This window comes from Vulpes vulpes, chromosome 14, assembly GCF_048418805.1.
Source record: "Vulpes vulpes isolate BD-2025 chromosome 14, VulVul3, whole genome shotgun sequence".
Classification (NCBI taxonomy): domain Eukaryota; kingdom Metazoa; phylum Chordata; class Mammalia; order Carnivora; family Canidae; genus Vulpes; species Vulpes vulpes.
This window is the reverse complement of record NC_132793.1, coordinates 35,800,564-35,819,483: the sequence shown is the minus strand read 5'-3', so window position 1 is coordinate 35,819,483 and position 18,920 is coordinate 35,800,564. Positions and strand designations below refer to the sequence as shown.

At 39.6% G+C, this 18,920-nt stretch overlaps 1 protein-coding gene across 1 annotated transcript in view; it reads right to left on the bottom strand.

The window, feature by feature from the left end:
* The window catches only part of SLX4IP (SLX4 interacting protein), a 175,590-nt gene extending 156,888 nt beyond the window's left edge, over window positions 1-18,702 (bottom strand). The window contains 2 exon segments of the mRNA XM_026012280.2: window positions 2,651-2,706; window positions 18,375-18,702. Of these exon segments, the coding sequence (XP_025868065.1) occupies window positions 2,651-2,677 (27 nt within the window). The 5' untranslated portion in view covers window positions 2,678-2,706; window positions 18,375-18,702.
* Window positions 18,703-18,920: the final 218 nt, after the last annotated feature.

Sequence of the window (18,920 nt, the reverse complement as noted above, 5' to 3'; positions counted from 1 at the left end):
ATACAGATTAAACAGCAAACTAAATACAGATGAGAAGATTTTAATCAACTGGAAGAGGTCTAATAAAAATCACTGTGAATGCAGCATAGAGACATTAAGAGAAATAAGAAAAGGCAAATGGCCAAGCAGTACTCATACAAATCTACTGGAACAGCATTCATCAGAAAAGGCACATGATGAGCATCAGTAGCAGGTGTGTAGGTCCCCATGACACTCATGGCCAATACACCCAATCTGGCAGGACAGGATGTCAGACATTCAGAATGGAATCCCAATGCTTGGGTGGTGGAGCTTTTGAGGCTGCATGATTAGCGAAGCACCAGCCCCTTGCCCGTGTGCGATCAGATGTACAGATATAATCACAACATGATGCATACAAATTCTATATAATGTGTCAGAATGCTGTCTGTATCCCTAACTTGCTAGTTTGAGACTCATGGCTGGAATAATTCCCCTGTCTGGCATGACCTAGGAGCTAAGTTCCAGGCCTTGCTAGGGTAGCTGAGATGGGGCAATATGGTGGCAGAACCCGCCTCATCATTGTGTATGGCTTAGAAATCAAGAGACTCATCTCTGGTATAATTAGGCACCTGAGGTCCAAAATCAGTGGTTGACCAGAACTATCTGACCTACTGGGCCACTGACAGTTTTGGCAGAGCTTTGGACGAAGACAGCCCACACGGACTCTGTCTTGGACAAGTTAATATCACCCTCGAAGCACATAAGAAATTATTGTGAGACTACCCAGAAAACTTAGTATAAGAGTGCCAGAGGGACGCCTGGGTGGCTCAGTGGTTGAGCGTCCTCCTTCGGGTCAGGGCATGATATCGGTCCGGGGATCAAGTCCCGTATCGGGCTCCCTGCAAGGAGCCTGCTTCTCCTTCTGCATAGGGTCTCTGCCTCTCTCTGTGTCTTTCATGAATGAATGAATGAATGAATGAATGAATGAATGAAAGTTCCAGAAGAGAGAGAATAAAGAGTAGTATCTGAAGAGAAAATGGTTGAAACTTTCCAAAACTGATTAAAAAAAAAAAAAAAAAAAAAAAGATGTGAATCTTTAAAATAAAGATGCAAACTGCATCCCAAGCCAGATAAAACAAAAACAGGCCTATGGCTTGAGGCTTCATAGTGAAAATTGTAAAACATCAAAGACAAAAACAAAATAAAAGTTTATAACCCAGATAACTATGAAAGAAATCACAATGAGACAGGCAACAGACCTCTTGTGGTTACTATTCTCCACAGATGCATCCCCACAAATCTTTGCTTCCCTGTGAGCACATGCTGCTTCTCACATCAAAAGCTGTAGCTGCCCTTGGGCTGGGCCCTTTGAGTGCTCTGACCAATAGAGTACAGTATAAGTGTCACCTGAGACTTCAGAGCCCAGGTCTTCAAAGAACTGGCAAATTATCTTCTCTCTTCTAGCAACTCTTGCTCTGGACACCATCCCTCAAACAAAGACACCAAGCATGGAGAAGCCCAAGCCACAGAGAGTAGCCAGGTGAATGAAAACTGACAGGCAACAATTAACAGCCCCAGGTAAGGTCCCAACCACAGCCAGTAACAAGTGACAGCTATGTGAGCATGTTATCATTGATGTTCCAGCTGAACTGGGTTCCCAGTAATTGCAGCCCCAGCCACCATCAAAAAGAGAAAGAGATGACCCAAATGATACCAGGCAACCTACATAATCACAAGAGAATAAAATGGCTTGTATTTTAAGCTACTAAGTTTTAAGGTGGTTTTAAACATCAATAACTACAAAGTTTCTCGGTTGCAATAACAGATTGCAGAAGACAATGGAAAAATATCTTCCAAGTGCCAAGGAAAAAATAATGCTCAACCTAGGTTTCTATAATCAACTTTCTAGAGTTAAGACAAAAATACATTTTTTAGAAAGACAAATGATGAAAGTTCACCACTTATAATCTCTCATAAGAAATATGATAGAACATGGGGACACAAGAGATAATTGTAAGCAATGAAATTTATATATCCATTGTAAATCTAATAACCCGTGACTTGGTAAAAATAACTACAATATTAATTAGTATCTGATCTGGTTAACAACTGTAATTTGTCTGTTTTGGTGTTCTGAATGTATTTAATATAATACTAGCACAGAAAAAATGTCAACAGCCAGCATCAGTGAAGGCATCTTAGAGACCTCATACTATTTATAAATTCTTCCCCTCTCAGTTCCCACCACCCCTCACATCTGAGAAGGTCTCAGCCCCAGCCATCAAGGGATAGAGGAGGGATACTTAAAAAAGAAAAACAAAAGAGGACCAACAGACAAGAGACCTCTCTCCTGACATTCACCCACCTGTGGCATTTGCTGCCTACATCATTTTTATCTGCTTTTTCATAATCAAAAATCATGTCACAGACACATATATGTGAATACAATTTTTAACATTAAGCACCAAGTTATGACCAAAGGCATCTTACAGAAGACCTGAAGCAAGAAATTCCCATAACCATATGAAGTATTTCTTTTCTCCCCATCTCATTCTTAACATGCAAATCTTCAATCACCTAATTTTAAGAATAGAAGGCAAGTTCAGAACATCAGCTGTCAGTGAACACAGAACTCAGTTATATTAAAAATGATTAACCATTTTAAAGAAGATTATTAAGCACTACTTACTTTAACAGCAAATTTCTTTGACGCCATGGATTATTGATTCCAGAGTAATTATAGACCTTTAATACAAGAAAAAAAGTTATAAGCAAGTGTATCAAAATCTCTATTTGAATCATATATAGGAGAAAGTTTGGCTGAATAATCATGTAACAGTAAGTATTTGCAAGATAAACATCCACTTTTAACTGGTCTTAAAAATATATTGGGGGCCCTGGGTGGCTCAGTCAGTAAAGCATTTGACTCTTGATTTCAGCTCAGGTCTTGACCTCAGGGCAATGAGCTCATGCCCCACATTGGGCTGCAGAGTGGGAATGGAGCCTACTTTAAAATACATATATGCATACATATTTTTACATATAAACATAATATTCAATCAGTAACTTAAAAACCAACAACGGAAAGCACAGGCTCAGGTGCATTCGACCAGATGTTTAAAGAATGAACACCACTGGGGCACCTGGGTGGTTCAGTCAGTTAAGTGTCTGACTCTTGACTTTGGCTCAGGTCATGATCTCAGGGTTGTGAGATACAGCCCTTTATTGAGTTCCATGCTAAGCATGGAACCTGCTAAGATTCTCATTCTCCTTCTCTCTCTCTCTGCCCCTCCCCTCACAAAAAATCATAAGAAACAATACATTTATAGTACTGTATTATTGGGGAAAAAAACCAGTGATAATAATAATAATGATACCTCATATATAAGCAGGCCCACACAGTTCAAACCCTTTACTGTGCTCAGCCAGGCCAACTGTCCTCTCTCACCCTCGTGTAGAGAATTATCTTTTGAAGAGAGTAAGACAGAGGATCTCTGGTATGGAAAGCACCAGGCACAGCACAAAGTAGGGGATACCCTACTGAAAAAAGAGAAAATTAAGGGAACATTAACAAACTGTTTGATATGTATGTTCCCCAACCTGTATGTCCCTTAAGATGGTTAATTTTATGTGTCAACTTATCTGAGCTAAGGGATGCCCAGATAAATAATAAGATATTATTTCTGGGTATATCTGTGAGGGTGTTTCTGGAAGGAATCAGTATTTACACTGATGCACTCAGTAAAGTGGATGGCCCTCTCTGATGTGGGTAGTTATCACTGAATCCACTGAGGGCCCAAATAGAACAAAAAGGTACAAGAAGGACGAATTTACTATCTATGAGTTGGGATACTGCTGTCCTCAGATTTAAGCACTCCTGGTTCGCAGGCCTTTGGACTGAGAATGAATTACACATGGGCTTTCCTCGTTCTCCAGCTGGCAGACAGCAGATGGTGGGACTTCTCAGTCTCTATAACTGCAAGAGCCAATTCCTATAATACTTATACTCCTTCTATTAGTTCTGCATCTCTGGAGAACCTTAACTAATACACCCCTCTACCCTGCCTAGCTTCTCCAAATAGGAGACTAAAACCGTTCAGGGAACTGGACTTAACCTAAAGGTATGATCAATAAGTAGTAACACCAGGGATTCCCCAAGGAAACAGCCTAGACAGATGGCTCCAAAGTGAAGCCCACACCCACAAGCCCCACATCTGCATGCAGAACTGACTTCCATCTTTTTAATATTCCACTCTCAAATAAAAGGAAACAAGTAGGAATCACCTGTTGTCTAAGGAAAGACTGCCGTGAAAGAACACAAAACAAACAAGAAAAAAAATACTTGGCCAAAAGTATTGGACTATGCATGGAGAAAGAAACCATTTTCTAAAAACTATCATTAATATCAGGGAGATAGGAGACATTGCAACCATAAAGCAATAAATATAATAACAAAAAAAATAAGAAACTTTCAGAAAATAACAAATTAAAATGAGAGCTGCAATAAAATACTTAATAGAAGTGCTAGAGGACCAAGTTCAGTAAGTCATTCAGAAACTTCAGCAAAAATAAAAAAGATGAAAAATAAGAGAGAATAAATTAAAAATTAAAGGACCAGTACAGGAGGACTCATATATGAAAGATAGGATGGAAACATCTCATATTAGGGCACATATCACAGTAAAACATCAGGCACTGGAGATCTAAAAAAAAACACAAACAAACAAACAAACAAAACAAAACTTTCCAAAAGGAGTAGGAGGTAAGTTAAAAGGAGTGGTAAGTGAATGTTTGGCTCCAAACAGCTCAAAGCAACTCTGGAGACTAAAAGACAATAGAGAAATGTCTTCAAAATTCTAAATAAAATTGTCTCCAAACTCCAATTTCATTTAAACATGAGGGGGAAGGGACATTTTTAGATATATGCAAGGGGTCTTAAAAAATTTAAGTCCCATGCATCCTTTTTCAGGAAGCTACTAAAGATATGTTTCGCCAAAATGAGGAAATTAATCAAAAAAGAGGAAGATACAGGAAACAGGAAGGCCACAATAGGCAAAAGGCAGAGGAAATCCTAGAATTTGGTGAAAGCAGGTCCCTGAATGAGATCACGGCTAGACCAGGAGAGAACCATAGGTGCAGTTTACAAGTCTCCAGGAGATGCATCTTCAAAAGCATCTGCAAGCATGCAAAATCAGAAAATGGTGGAGAATATGAGATTGAATTAGAGCAGGAACATGGAAAGCTAGGCAACTGAAGAATAACAAGACAATATTAATCCTAGGATAAACAAAAACTTTGCAGAAAATAAAAAGAGTAGTTCATACACAGCTCACTTACAGCTAGCATATGTAGTCATGATAACAAACACTGAATCTTGACCTAAGCAATGTTATGTTTACAGTAATATTATGAGGATGGGGAATATGTGTGTATGTGCATATTATACAGCAGGGGCATAGGAGCTAAACTGAGCCAGAGCTCCCATTAATAATAAGCAGACGTTTCAGAGGCAGAGCCTAGGGCAGCCCAGGTGGCTCAGTGGTTTAGCGCCACCTTCAGCCCAGGGTGTGATCCTGGAGACCTGGGATCAAGTCTCATGTAGGCTCCCTGTATGGAGCCTGCTTCTCCCTCTGCCTGTGTCTCTGCCTCTCTCTCTCTGTGTCTCTCATGAATAAATAAATAAAATCTTAAAAAAAAAAAAAAAAAAAGGCAGAGCCTAAATAAAATCAATATAAAACAGTTACAACTTCCACCACAACAGGAAAAATTTAAGCAGAAATTCAGCAAGTAATTTAGTGATATGGACCTAATCATTAAGTGCTAAATTTGGCTCCAACACGAAGAGCAAGTTGAAGAGAGTTGCTCTGGAGAAAGGAATGAAGTGAAAAGGATGCCATAATTCACAAGCTGTATACATGGAAATATTCATCTGTTTCTTTTTTTTTTTAAATAAATTTTATTTATTCATGAGAGACACACAGAGAGAGAGGCAGCGACACAGGCAGAGGGAGAAGCAGGCTCCATGCAGGGAGCCTGACATGGGACTCGATCCCAGGTCTCCAGGATCATGCCCTGGGCTGAAGGCGGCGCTAAACCACTGAGCTACCAGGGCTGCCCTCACCTGTTTCAATTGTGTGCACAGGTACATAGAGCAACACTGTACAACAGAAATAGAATGCAAGCCACAGATATACTTTTCAATTTTCTTGCAGTTGCAGTTAATAAAAAAGTAAACAGAAATAGAGAAAATTAATTTTAATAATATTTTAATTTAACCTAATAAATCCAACACCTTAGTATTTCAGCATGTAATCACTATAAAAATACTTACATTCTTAGTGTTTGAACTTAGGCTTTGAAGTCAGCTGTGTATTTTGTTTCCAGCACATCTTAATTTGGATTGGCCACATGTCAAGTGTTTGACACCAGTGATCAGTGGCTACCATAATGGACAGTGCAATCTGAGAGTATCTGGTTTCATTACCAAAAAAACCCACTTATTTTTGTGTCCCAGATCACAAATTTAAAAAATAGGGAAATATCTCACTCAAAATTATCAAAAGGATTAAATAAAATGATATATGAAAACCCCTGATGCAATCATTTATAAACACTAGGCACCTGAGCAGTGTTAACAATTGGTCGGTGGTGATTTAAAATCTGGTAATTTTTTTTTCAAAATGTGATAACCTTTGATTCTACTTTAAGACCTTATTTATTTTATTTTTAAGATTTTATTTATTTATTCATGAAAGACACAGAGAGACAGAGACACAGGCAGAGGAAGAAGCAGGCTCCTCTCAGGGAGCAGGATGTGGGACTGGATCCTGGGACCCTGGGAGCCCAAGTCAGATGCCCAACCACTGAGCCACCCAGGCATGCCAGATTTTATTTTGAAAGAGAGACATAGAGAGCATGGGGTGGGGCAGACAGAGAGGGACAAGCAGACTCCCTGCTGAGCACTGAGCCCAATTGAGGCTTAATTAATTTCACAACCCTTGAAATCATGACCCAAGCCAAAGTCAGACACTTAACCAACTGTGCCACCCACAGTTGGTTGTATTCTTTTAGGCAAAGATATCTTTATCCAAACCCCAAATCACTTTAATTATTCATTTCTATTCTCTGAATGATCTAGTGCAAATGATTTAGAGAAATTCTGAAGAACATTCACCTAGTAACCTCATTTAGAAATAGGTGTAAATGGAAAAAAATAAGTTCCTAGAGAATCAGGAACACGTGTTTGGAAAAAACATTTATAAAGGTTGTCCTGCAAACTTTAAGTAGATCTCTCTGTTATTTGAGCCTGACAAACACAAAATCAGTCCCCTTAAATATACTAAATTAGGTTTGAAAAACTTCTGCCAAGAATTTAGGGAATCCCTCCACTGGAGGGTGCTTAAATTTTTCAGCTGACAGAGAAAAGGGAAAGAACATTTTGTCAGTAAGTACCCAACCAAACTGAAGCTTAATTGTACACTGGTTTTCCCATATGTCCTTCCTTTCCTGAAGGACAGGTGGACCACACCAAAGGCTGCAGCAAGGCTTTCAAGCCATATCTGTTAGATTATAGCCCATGTTACTGTGAAGGTTACATTTTTTCAACTCACGATAAGGTTCCAGTATTCTTTTTTTAAATAGTCTTTTTTTTTTTTCTTTTTGCTTTTATCAGCAAAGAATAGCTGCATTTTTAAAGGACTGGATTCTTCAAAAAGTATCATCAGGGCAGCCCCGGTGGTGCAGCGGTTTAGCGCCGCCTGCAGCCTAGGGCATGATCCTGGAGACCCTGGATCGAGTCCCACGTCAGGCTCTCTGCATGGTGCCTGCTTCTCCCCCTGCCTGTGTCTCTGCCTCTGTGTGTGTGTCTCTATGAATTAAAAAAAAAAAAAAAAAAAAAAAAAAAAAAAAAAAAAACTTTAATAAAAAAAAGTGTCATCAAAGCCCAATCTCAAAAGTATGATCTGTAAGAATGTAGGACTGAACAGTATATATTTTTATATAAAATAATATGGTCCATTAATGTAAAATTAGGCCACTTGGGGAAAAGGAATTACATTATATATTTTGTACATATATTTTTTCTTAATTCCCTTCACCTATTTCATATTTTTACATTTTGCTTATTTTTAATCTGTTTTTTAGTATCATGTGGCATTCTGCCTCTCAATGTATATAATTTCTTCATTTGTTTCCACAATATTTGAAGGCTCAACAAGTCACAACTTCAGAGCTAACTTTAGAGTCACAACCTCACAAACTATCTACTCTCAGCTCTGCCATCTATTCCTCTAAAAAGTATACTTGTAAGACCAGGCCAGGGTCTCACAGCTGAGGGTCAAGGGTGAGAGAAGAGTCCTGTCAACTCGGCGAAGGGTAAACGAAAACCATCTGTCAACTGCAGAACTGCCAAGGTCGATTGTTAACTGGAGTATCAAGGTATGTGTACCCTCTCTCCTTCAAATCCCCCTTCCTCCCCCACCCCACATTCCCACCAAGAAGGTACAAGATCCCAACAGAGTAAGACTTCAAATAGAGCTACATGAGTGGCATTTCTCTCTTACCAATGAAGAGGAAGGAAGTCTACAGCTAAGGAAATGTAATCTGCATTAATTTAACTATTGTGCTATGTGACTGCATACATCTTCATAAAAAAAAAAAAATAAAGTCCACCAACATAAAGCCCAAAACACATCTGGATAGCCAATGCATAGACCCTGAGCCTGCAAATCTGCTAAAGTCATTTTAGATAAGGAAGACACAATTTTTTTTTTTTTTTTTTTTTTTTTTGCTTCATTACACCATTAGGGACAAGTGCTAGAAATGAACTTAATAGTGAAATAGTGAATTCCAATAGTAGGCACTATTACCTACCCTGGTAAGAACAGGTTCTCAAAGATGAACCAAACCCTCAAGAGTACTGCTTTGACACTAGAGGGTACTTAAGAAATGTCTGTTGGATGAAGAAATATTCCAAATAGGAGTTGAGTCATTTATGCACCCAACCATTTTATTATGGAAATTTTCCAAAAAGTATATTGAATCTTTATGACTTTCATAAAAAAATGCCACATGGTGAATATTTGATATTCAGAAGAAAGTTATCACCTCTTAGGGCACTGGGCAATATACATATTAATGCCCCTCAACAGTGGAACCAGTGAGGTTTTTGCCAGCTCTCCTAGGCTATCCTTGAGCTGTCACAGCGCCTGTCTCCCAAGGCTCCCTCTCCCCTCTAGGTTCTGCAACTTAATCAGATAAGGCTAAAATCCTAAGGGACCAAGTTTGTTGGGATAATGGGGTATTTTCCTAGCCTCTGTTATATGGATTTGCATGGACTTCAGTGTGAAAGAAACAAAATGGCTGTTACCTTAACTTTATGTATGTAAAAATGTAAAATGTAAAAAAAAAAAAAAAAAAAAAAAAAAACAGAACCTCTCGAGAACGTTCTCAAGAACTCAAAGTAAAGGGGAAGTTTTTTTAGTTGAATACAAAAAAAGTGCAAACCATAAAGAAAAAAGAATGGTGGATCTGGCCATATTAAAATTAAAACTTCCCTACAGACTAGATGAAAATACTTGTAATTCATATATCCATCAAAAGTTTTAGAACTAGAAGTTACAAAGAACTCCCAAAATCACCAATAAAAAAACACAATCCAGTTAGAAAATGGACAAAAGACATGAACAGATATCTCATCTAAGAGGATATACAGATGGTAAATAAGCACATGAAAAGATGCTCAACATCATTGGCTAGCAGAGAAAGGCAAATAAAACCCCAATGAGACATCACTACATACCTACCAGAATGGCAAATTAAAAATAGCAGTAACACCAAATGTTGATGAGGATGCAAATAAAATGGATCTCTCCTACACTGCCTGTGGGATCATAAAAGTGGTATAGACACAATGGACGAGAGACAGATTTCTTATAAAACTAAATATGCATTTACTATATGACTCGAAACTTTCACTCATGGGAATTTATCCCAGAGAAATGAAAACCTAGGCTCACAGAAAAATCTGTATGCAAATGTTCACAGCAAACTTTATACATAATAGCCCCAAACTGGAAACAACCCAAATGTCCTCCAAAGGGTGAGTGATTAAACAGATGATGGTATATCCATACCACAGAGTATTAGCGAAAAAAGGAATGAACTGTTCATACAGGTAACAACTTGAGTAGATCTTAAGAGAATTATGCTAAGTGAAAAAAAGACAATCTGAAAAGGTTATATAATGTAGAATTCCACTTATATAATATTCTTGAAATAACAAAATTATAGACATGAATAACAGATTAAAGTCTGCCACAGATTAAGGATGGAGGAGTAGTATGTGGCATTACTAAAGAGGTAGCAGGAAGGAGCCTATGGCAGTGTTGTTCCAAACCCTGATTATTGTTGGTACTGGTTACGTGAAATGGCACAGAACTAAATAAATACATGTAAACTGCTTAAATGTAATAATAAACTCTGCATATTGTACCAATGTCAATTCTCTGGCTTTAATATTGGCACTATAAGCATGCTATTATTACTGGGGTAACCTAGGGAAAGTTACAGAGGACTCCCCCTTTTTTGCCCACCTCCTGTGAATCTACGATTATTTCAAAATAAAAAGCTTACCAAAATTAAAACTTCTCTTCATCAATATACATCATAAGGAAATGGGGAGGGGGGCACCGACAAACTGGGAAAAGATATTTCCAAGACATATAACCAGCAAAGGATGACAATCCAAAATTAAACAATCCGATAGAAAAACAGGCCAAGGTGGTATCCAGAGCAAGGTACCCATCTCCTAGCCACGTCTGCAGGTCTGGCAAGGTGGTAGGGAGTAGAGGTAGAAGAGTTTCCCGATCCCTTCTATTACTCATGCCTTTACAACCACTGTGCAACAACCAATTATGACTCACCCTCTTATCTCCCCATAGAAGGGAGGGAGGTATGTCTCTCACTATTCTTTCTTAAAAGCTGAAAACCATGAAGTTTAAATACAGAATGACCACTTATCAGCAAATCTGGGGAAAGCACACACTCTGCTCTCTTACTTCAAGCACACAACCCATCATCTGAGACAGAACAGATGACAGTCAAAGATGGATCCATCTGCCTCCCATGAGAAGGAAAAATCATTACTTGATGATGCCAGAAGTCCCAGACCCCAAAGAGCTGGTTATCCTGAAGGTCTCCACAACCAGAGGCTTTTAAAATACTTCCTGCTGGGACACCTGGGTGGCTCAATTAAGCTTCTGCCTTAAAAAAAAAAAAAAAAAAAAAAAAAAAAAGCTTCTGCCTTCAGCTCAGATCATGATCCTGGGGTCCTGGAATCAAACCTGGCATTGGGCTCCCTGCCCAGTGGGGAATCTGCTTCTCCCTCTTCCTCTTCCCTACCTCATATTCTCTCTTTCTCTCTCTCGCTTTCTCTCAAAAAAATAAAATCTTAAAAAATAAATAAAATACAACAAAAATAAAATAAATCCTGTTTCCATCTTTGCACTTCTCTATCCCCAAAGCCATCACTAGAGGTAACTGAGCAGGAGTACTCTATTCAGTATTATTGGCTAGGATCTCACACATTTCACAGGCCCTCTATCCAAACCTCCATCTCACATCTCAAGCAACTTCACAGCTTCATTGCCCCCACATAGCCACCGTGCATCCTTGAACATGCAGCTCTAGCTCTCACCACCTTCACCCACACAGCAGTCCTGGAGAATGATATCCTCTCGCTCTGAAGGGGACTTATCCTCGCAAACCCAACTCAGACACCATCTGCTCCTTAGAGGCCTCTTTAAGTCTCCAAAGTGAATCACTTTCTTCTCTGGGCCACATGGGCACCTCACACCACCACTACTCTCATACTTAGCTCAGCAAATTACATATAACTCTGGTCCTCAGTCTCTCTCTCCTTTGTCTGACCATAAGTGTCTTGAGGACAAGGTCCATCCCTATCTTCTTTGACACCTGGTGCAGGGCACAGGTGTGCATCCAAAGTTTGCTGACTTGAGCCTACTGATGTTACAAATAAGGGGCTCCAGGCTATTTTTATGTTTTTTAGACTTCTACCACCTATTTAATCTAATAAATCCCTACTGTCACCAAATCCCAAACTCCACAATAAGCTTGCCTAAAAAGAGGTCAAAGCACTTTGGACCTATTTCAATACATAAATAACACTTAAGTTGAATGTATCATGCAGCCTAAGTTGAACAAGTTGTAAAACACATAAATTTGTAAACAGAAGATCAAAGTGTTTCCTCTTGAAAATAATGGGCAACAGATCAGAGGTACTGTTGAAGTTTAGGCCATAAGTGTTAGTTTTTCACTGCATGATTTTTCTTGTTTTTAAAAAGTGGAGATTCTAACATTCATTTGAATGGAAAAGATATTATTGGCCTCTGTATTCATTCAATTTTAAATCTGGGAAAATCCTGAGGTTTTTCTAGACTTGCTTTACTGATCATTAAAAGGTAAATGTGCAAACACACACAAAAAGCAAGTATGCACCTTAAAAAACTACTTTCCTAGGCCTAAAGTTGCTTTCAAGGAGGAGCAACAAGGGGTGCCTTATTGAGCATCTGCCTTTGGCTCAGGCTGTGATCCTGGGGTCCTGGGATCAAGTCCCACATCGGGCCCCTCCACAGGGAGCCTGCTTCTCCCTCTCCCTATGTCTTTGCCTCTGTCTCTGTATCTCTTGTGAATAAATAAAATCTTTAAAAAAAGAAGAATCATCATCAACAAGCTCAGTGCCTGGGGTTTAAAGCATAATAACAAGTCTTGCTATCTATCAGAGCTTCTAGTTGAAGTCCAAGTTCAGTGGAATTTTTAGTTTATTGCCTGATTTTAAGAAGTTCAGGACAATCTCCAAGAAGATAAATTTTCCAAATATCTGAAAACATAATTTACATAAGAATCCTGAGAAGTTAGGGTATATTATAAATCTTACAAATAACATCTCATCGTCTATTCCGCATTCTCAAGCCCACTTTCTCTGGCCTGAAAACAAGCATTCTTTTCATAAAGAGGAGACTTTGATAGAGTATGACCCTACCAAAAATATGTGTGCATTAATGTCTTTTTCATAGAGACGGAAAGATCCTAAGATCCTTAGGAAAATTAGTTTTGGGAGGGAATGGAAGTAGATTAAACATTATCACATGATTGTCCTGTCATTTAAATACACAGCAGAGATAAACGCTAATAAAGAAAGTCAGTGACCTTCTAGATTATACTGTGGGAAAATCCAAGGCACTCTGAAGTTCACATTTGTCTTCTTTTTACATTTGCTGGCCTGTGTCATAAACCAAAGCAACTACTCCAGATTAAGAAGGCTAGAAATTAACTTTAGGTTTCTAATCTCTGGATTTCAAATTTTATCAAGAAAATTATTATACTTCCTTTTCTCATCTTAAAAAGGTTTTGCTAACTATAGGAGCAGAAACAGAAAAACAACAAAGGCCCTGGACACCTAAAGGAACAACTATAATTCAAGAGTAAGAAATAATTTCATTTGCTGCCCATTCAATCTACTTTTATCACCAAAAAAAAAAAAAAAATCACAAAAACACAAAAACCAAAAAACAGTATCAAGGAAGAAATCACAAACTTTAACAAAATACCAAGGGAAATCGACAAATGAGCAAAGATCTTGCTGTTGACAACTCAGATAAAGCTTAAGAAGGCAACTTCATTGTAAGAAAGAATTAGCTTTTCCTATTATTCCTATGGTAATTTTGAATGCCAAAATCAGCTTGTAAAAAAGGAAAACAAAACAAAAAACAAACAGGGATTCTCCAACAGTAGAAGGAGGATAATGCAACTGACAAAAACATTTGGACTTTTTTTTCCTTGTCTTTAAATGTCAGTCAAATACTGAAATCCCCTATCAAAAATAATTCCACAGAACAGTCTTATCCTTCAGTCCCTCTACACCCTTCAACCAGTCAGTTAGCCCAGGATCTGGGCCCCTTATTTCCTGCTGTACCCACAGAAAATCCTCACTGGTCCTGGCATAGGATGCTTCCCTAATAGGCAAGATCTAATTTTTATTTAATCCTTTGTCAGAAATAGATACTGGCACCTGCTCATGGGGTGAGCAGTCTTCAGGCTCTAGTAAAAGAGAGATGCAGTCAAATCTGCCTCTTCAAATCCTGTCATACTCTATGACTTCAGACAAGTTATTCAATTCCTCTAAGTTTTCTGTTTTCTTGTCTATGAAGTGGGATAATAAATGAGTGTCTACCTAGAGATCCTTTCAGAACTACATAAGATCTGATAGGTAATACCTGCAGAGTTCCTGAGACATCAGTGGTTGTGATGTGGGAAACAAAGGCAGAAGAGAAATTATTAAATTTCCTTACTACCAACAGCCCATTGACAAGTCCTCAAAACAGGCAGAGTGACCTTCCTCTAGAGGCTCAACTGCCTTGATGTTGACACTTTGTGAAAGGCAAAAGGCAATCTTAGCATGAACCCCAAGAACCAGTAAGTCTACTTTAACATATAAAAATTCCTTTTGGAAACTCTCTTTATCTCTACCCTCCCCGCCCCCCAACAAAGATACATGTTGGCAATCATCCTACAACATATGACCCACTAATAGACATCTGAAGAATCTCATGACTGAGTTTTTACTAAATGGTAATAAATGACTTTTTCCTAACAATAGCTAGCCCCCTCAGGATCCTGGAAACCTTATTTCCAAAATACCTGAGAGACTTATGCTGTCCCTAATCCCCTACCAACTTGAAAGAATATAATGGGCCTCTCCTCAATACCCCAGGGCAGGTCTTTCTGTCCACAGGTCCTGTCCTGTGCTTTAATAAAATCACCTTTTGCACGAAGATGACTCAAGAATTCTTTCTTGACCCGTGCCTTCAAACTCTAACTTTCTTCCATCAGTTACTCAGTCTCTATTAACCATAATCATTATAAACATTGCAGGCATAAAGAGCAACTAAGCAATCCACTTCGTATCCCAAGTCCCACCCTGATAACAACTGTTTTTCCAGTCACCTTCACAGTACAAAAAAAAACCTTCTGATAATCATTAATGTAATTGTCTTAAAATCTAATCTTTTCAACATGAAAACCATAGAGATGGATTGCGTATCTTTCTTTGGTTGCTCCTTTGGGGTAGAGTTACTAAGAGAGCAGCAGGAGGGAATTTGGCAGGGGAAGGGATATGATGGAACTGTCCTACATTCTGACTGACACTGCGGTTATGAAACTCAGTGCGTTGGTCAAAATTCATGAAAGTGTATACCAGAAAGAATGAATTTTACCATAAACAAATTTAAAAATAATTTTTTAAAATTTTTATTTATTTATGATAGTCACAGAGAGAGAGAGGCAGAGACACAGGCAGAGGGAGAAGCAGGCTCCATGCACCGGGAGCCCAACGTGGGACTCAATCCTGGGTCTCCAGGATCGCACCCTGGGCCAAAGGCAGGCGCCAAACCGCTGCGCCACCCAGGGATCCCTAAAAATAATTTTTAACTGCAAAACAAAAAATTCAACCTTTTCTACCTAGAGAATCAACATAGGGACACAAATGAATTTAAATGTCCAAGATGTTATAACAGCAAATTCTATATATTATCCTATAACTAATGTAAGTCAAACCCAATCTTAGTTACCAGCTCTGATTTATTCAAGCACAAAACGTCAATACCATAATAACCAGGCGACACTGCCTTTCTGTAACAGAAGCAAAGACTTTAGAAATGTACCCATACCAACACTAAATGAGTGGCACTCTCCACTTAGATGTCTACTCTGTTACCTAGTGGGCAGGTTTCCTAGTGTGCATCCGTTATCATTTTCAATCTCCAAAAAGTAATATACAAAGAGTAGGCTTTAAAGATTTAACACAGTTTAAAATGATTAGGCAGGTACATATCATGAGCTACAACCCACTGAAAAGTCAACGCATGCATTTTGCATTTTAAAAAAGCCATCACAGGGATGACTGAGTGGCTCAGTGGTTGAGCGTCTGCCTTCCGCTCAAGGCGTGATCCTGGAGTTCCCGGATGGACTGATCGAGTCCCATATCAGACTCCTTGCATGGAGCCTGCTTCTCCCTCTGCCTGTGTCTCTGCCTCTCTCTCTGTGTCTCTCATGAATAAATAAATAAAATCTTAAAAAAAAATAAAAAGCCATAACATGTTTCATAAAACATTAATTCATAAACTGACTGAGGCGAAGGTAAAAAATCCCAATACATACCCATTTTACCACTGGCATCCTCTGTTCAGTATATATAGAAGGCATGGACACACAAAATAATTGGACTTTTCCCCCCTCCCGCAATCCCAATAAGCTGGAGTACAAAGCAATGTGAAAAGGGGTACTGTGAAAATAAAAACAACCCCAAAGTCCTTCAATTGATGAATGTGTACACAAATCACAGTACATTTAGCAAGAGAATACTACCTAGCAATTAAAAAGAAATAACTATTGATAGTTGCAACAAAGAAGGCTCTCAATCCTGAAAAGACACCAGCCACTCTTCCAACTTCCACCAAAAACCAGCACTCTAAGGTTCCTTTTAGATAAGCTAAGAAATGCAAACTTATCTATAGTGACATCTACGGTGACAGAGCAATGAGTGGTTGCCTAGAAGACAGTGGCTAGAAGGATTATAAAACAATACAAGGAAATTCAGGGGAATGATGCTGCTCCTACCCCATCCCACCATCCCCACTTTCAGAAGCAGGACTGAGAATTCCTGAGACAAGTGAGATTTAGATTTCTCATTACAGGAAGACAGAAGAGAGCAAGATGGCAAAAAAAAAAAAAAAAAAAAAAAAAAAAAAAAAACCATGGGGAATAAAAGCGCCCAAGGTTTTCCAAGTCAATACTGAACTGCTGAAAACATGCAGGCTTTTGAATTCAACTTGTAATAAATTAAAAGTAAAATATGCGCAAAGGTGTTGCCATGACTACAGTTACATTGATAATATACCAGGCTGACAAATCCTCAACCTTTTAGAATGCTAAGTTGGTACCCTGACATCAAGTTGATGGACTAAAAGCACAGGAAAGAGGCTCCTGGGTGGCTCAGCCCGTTAAGCAGCAGACCCTTGATTTTGGCTCAGTTCATGATCTCAGGACTCTTGGAGGCGGCCCCGCTTCCGGTTCCACACTGGGCCTGTTGCCTGCTTGGGATTCTCTCTTGGTCTGCCACTCTCGAATAAAAAAAAAAAAAAAAAGTAAAAAAGAAAAACCCAGGAAAACATGTCGTATGGTCCACTGCATGTAAAACATGTAATCAGCTGACGATGTATCGTTAACAAGAAACACAGGTTGAGGGGCACGTGGGTGGCTCAGTGGTTAAGCCTCTGCATTCGGCTCAGGTCGCTCAGGTCATGATCCCCGTGTCCGTGTCCCGGGAGGAGTCCTGCATCCGGTTCCCCGTAGGGAGCCTGCTTCTCGCTCTGCCTAGGTCTCTGCCTCTCTGTGTCTCTCACCAATAAATAAATAAAAATGTTAAGGGGGTAAAAAAAAGAAAGAAAGAAAGAAACACATGTTGAAAAGAGACATTCTCTAGTTCCTGTTCTGAATTAATGTTCCTTGAATTTTAAGGTCCACTCAACAGAAAAGATTCCGATTCAGTGGGTCTTGAGGTGGGGTCTGACACTAAAGTCTCTAAGAAGCTCGCAGGTGATGCCGGTCGGTAAACCGCACTTTGAGCAAGACACTAAGTAACCTGAAAACTGGTCATAAAATTAGCCACCTGGCCTACAAATGTGATGGCACGGGGGACCGAAGACCTAAGTGTCAACTGATCCCTAGTACAGAAAAAAAGGAAGGTGAGGAGATCCAGGAAGAAGCAAAGGGATACTCGTCACAGTCCAGCAGTGCAAACAATCACAGAATATTGCTACTTGCCCAGGTCAGTTAGACTGTAAACTCCGTGAAAGAAAAGGGTTGGTTGGTTTGTTTTCTTTTGGTCTAGTGCAGAATCCTGATGGCCGAGCACACAACAGGTACTCAGTAAATGCAATGAATACGTGACTGACCGGGCAGTACATACAAACACCATTCGTACTTAGGTCATAACTTAAAAAAGACTGAGAAGAGACTGTATTTGACAGACGGCTGTGGGCAGCCACAGGTTGATACAAATACCTGGCCCATTCACTATACTCCATTTTTCCCTAGGGAAAAAAAAAAAAAATTCTCCAGACCCCTACTTCCACTTTTACGCCCAGGTTTTCCACACTCTTATGTTAACAACTCTTTAGCACTTGGAAACAATGAAAAAAGGTGGAAGCACAGGGGAAAGAACTCAGAAAAAGCTCAAAAATCAAAAGAAAAAAAAAAAAACCCAAAGGGAGAGAGATGAGCAAACAGCTCGAGGGAAAGAACATCTTCGCTTGTCAGGAGTACCAGGTTCTTACCTATGATAGTAGCAGGGTTTGGGTTCGGGCTTTTATTAGTTTTGTTACTGTCCAGGGTCACAGATGTAGTAGTACTTGGCTGAGGAACTCAGACTCAACAGGGAGCAGGCTCTCCAGCCCGCCTTCAGATGCTTTGGGGACTCAAGCTTCGGCCTTACTTCCCCTTTCCCAGGGTCTCCCCGTGCGTTGGTAAAAACGCAGCCGCCGCCCAAACACAAAATGAACGGGGCTGCTTCACAGCCGGCCGGAAGCCAAAACCAGCACCCAAGATGGCGAAACGCTGGGCGAGGGGCCCCGGATAGCGCGAGGAATCTACCCCAAAGAAAAATGGCCTCCGCCCGTTTTTCAAGGAGGGCCCGAAACAAAAATGGCGGAGAAGACTGGCTATTCGGAGACTAGGAACGCCGTATGATTGGCAGGTAATGAATCGCGATTACCCATAGTGCTAGACAGCGGAGGTGATGGAGGGAGCGGGGGCGGGGGGGGATACGCGTTTTTGTGGTACAGAGCTTCTTGGTACCGGGAAATTACCAGCACAAGAATTAG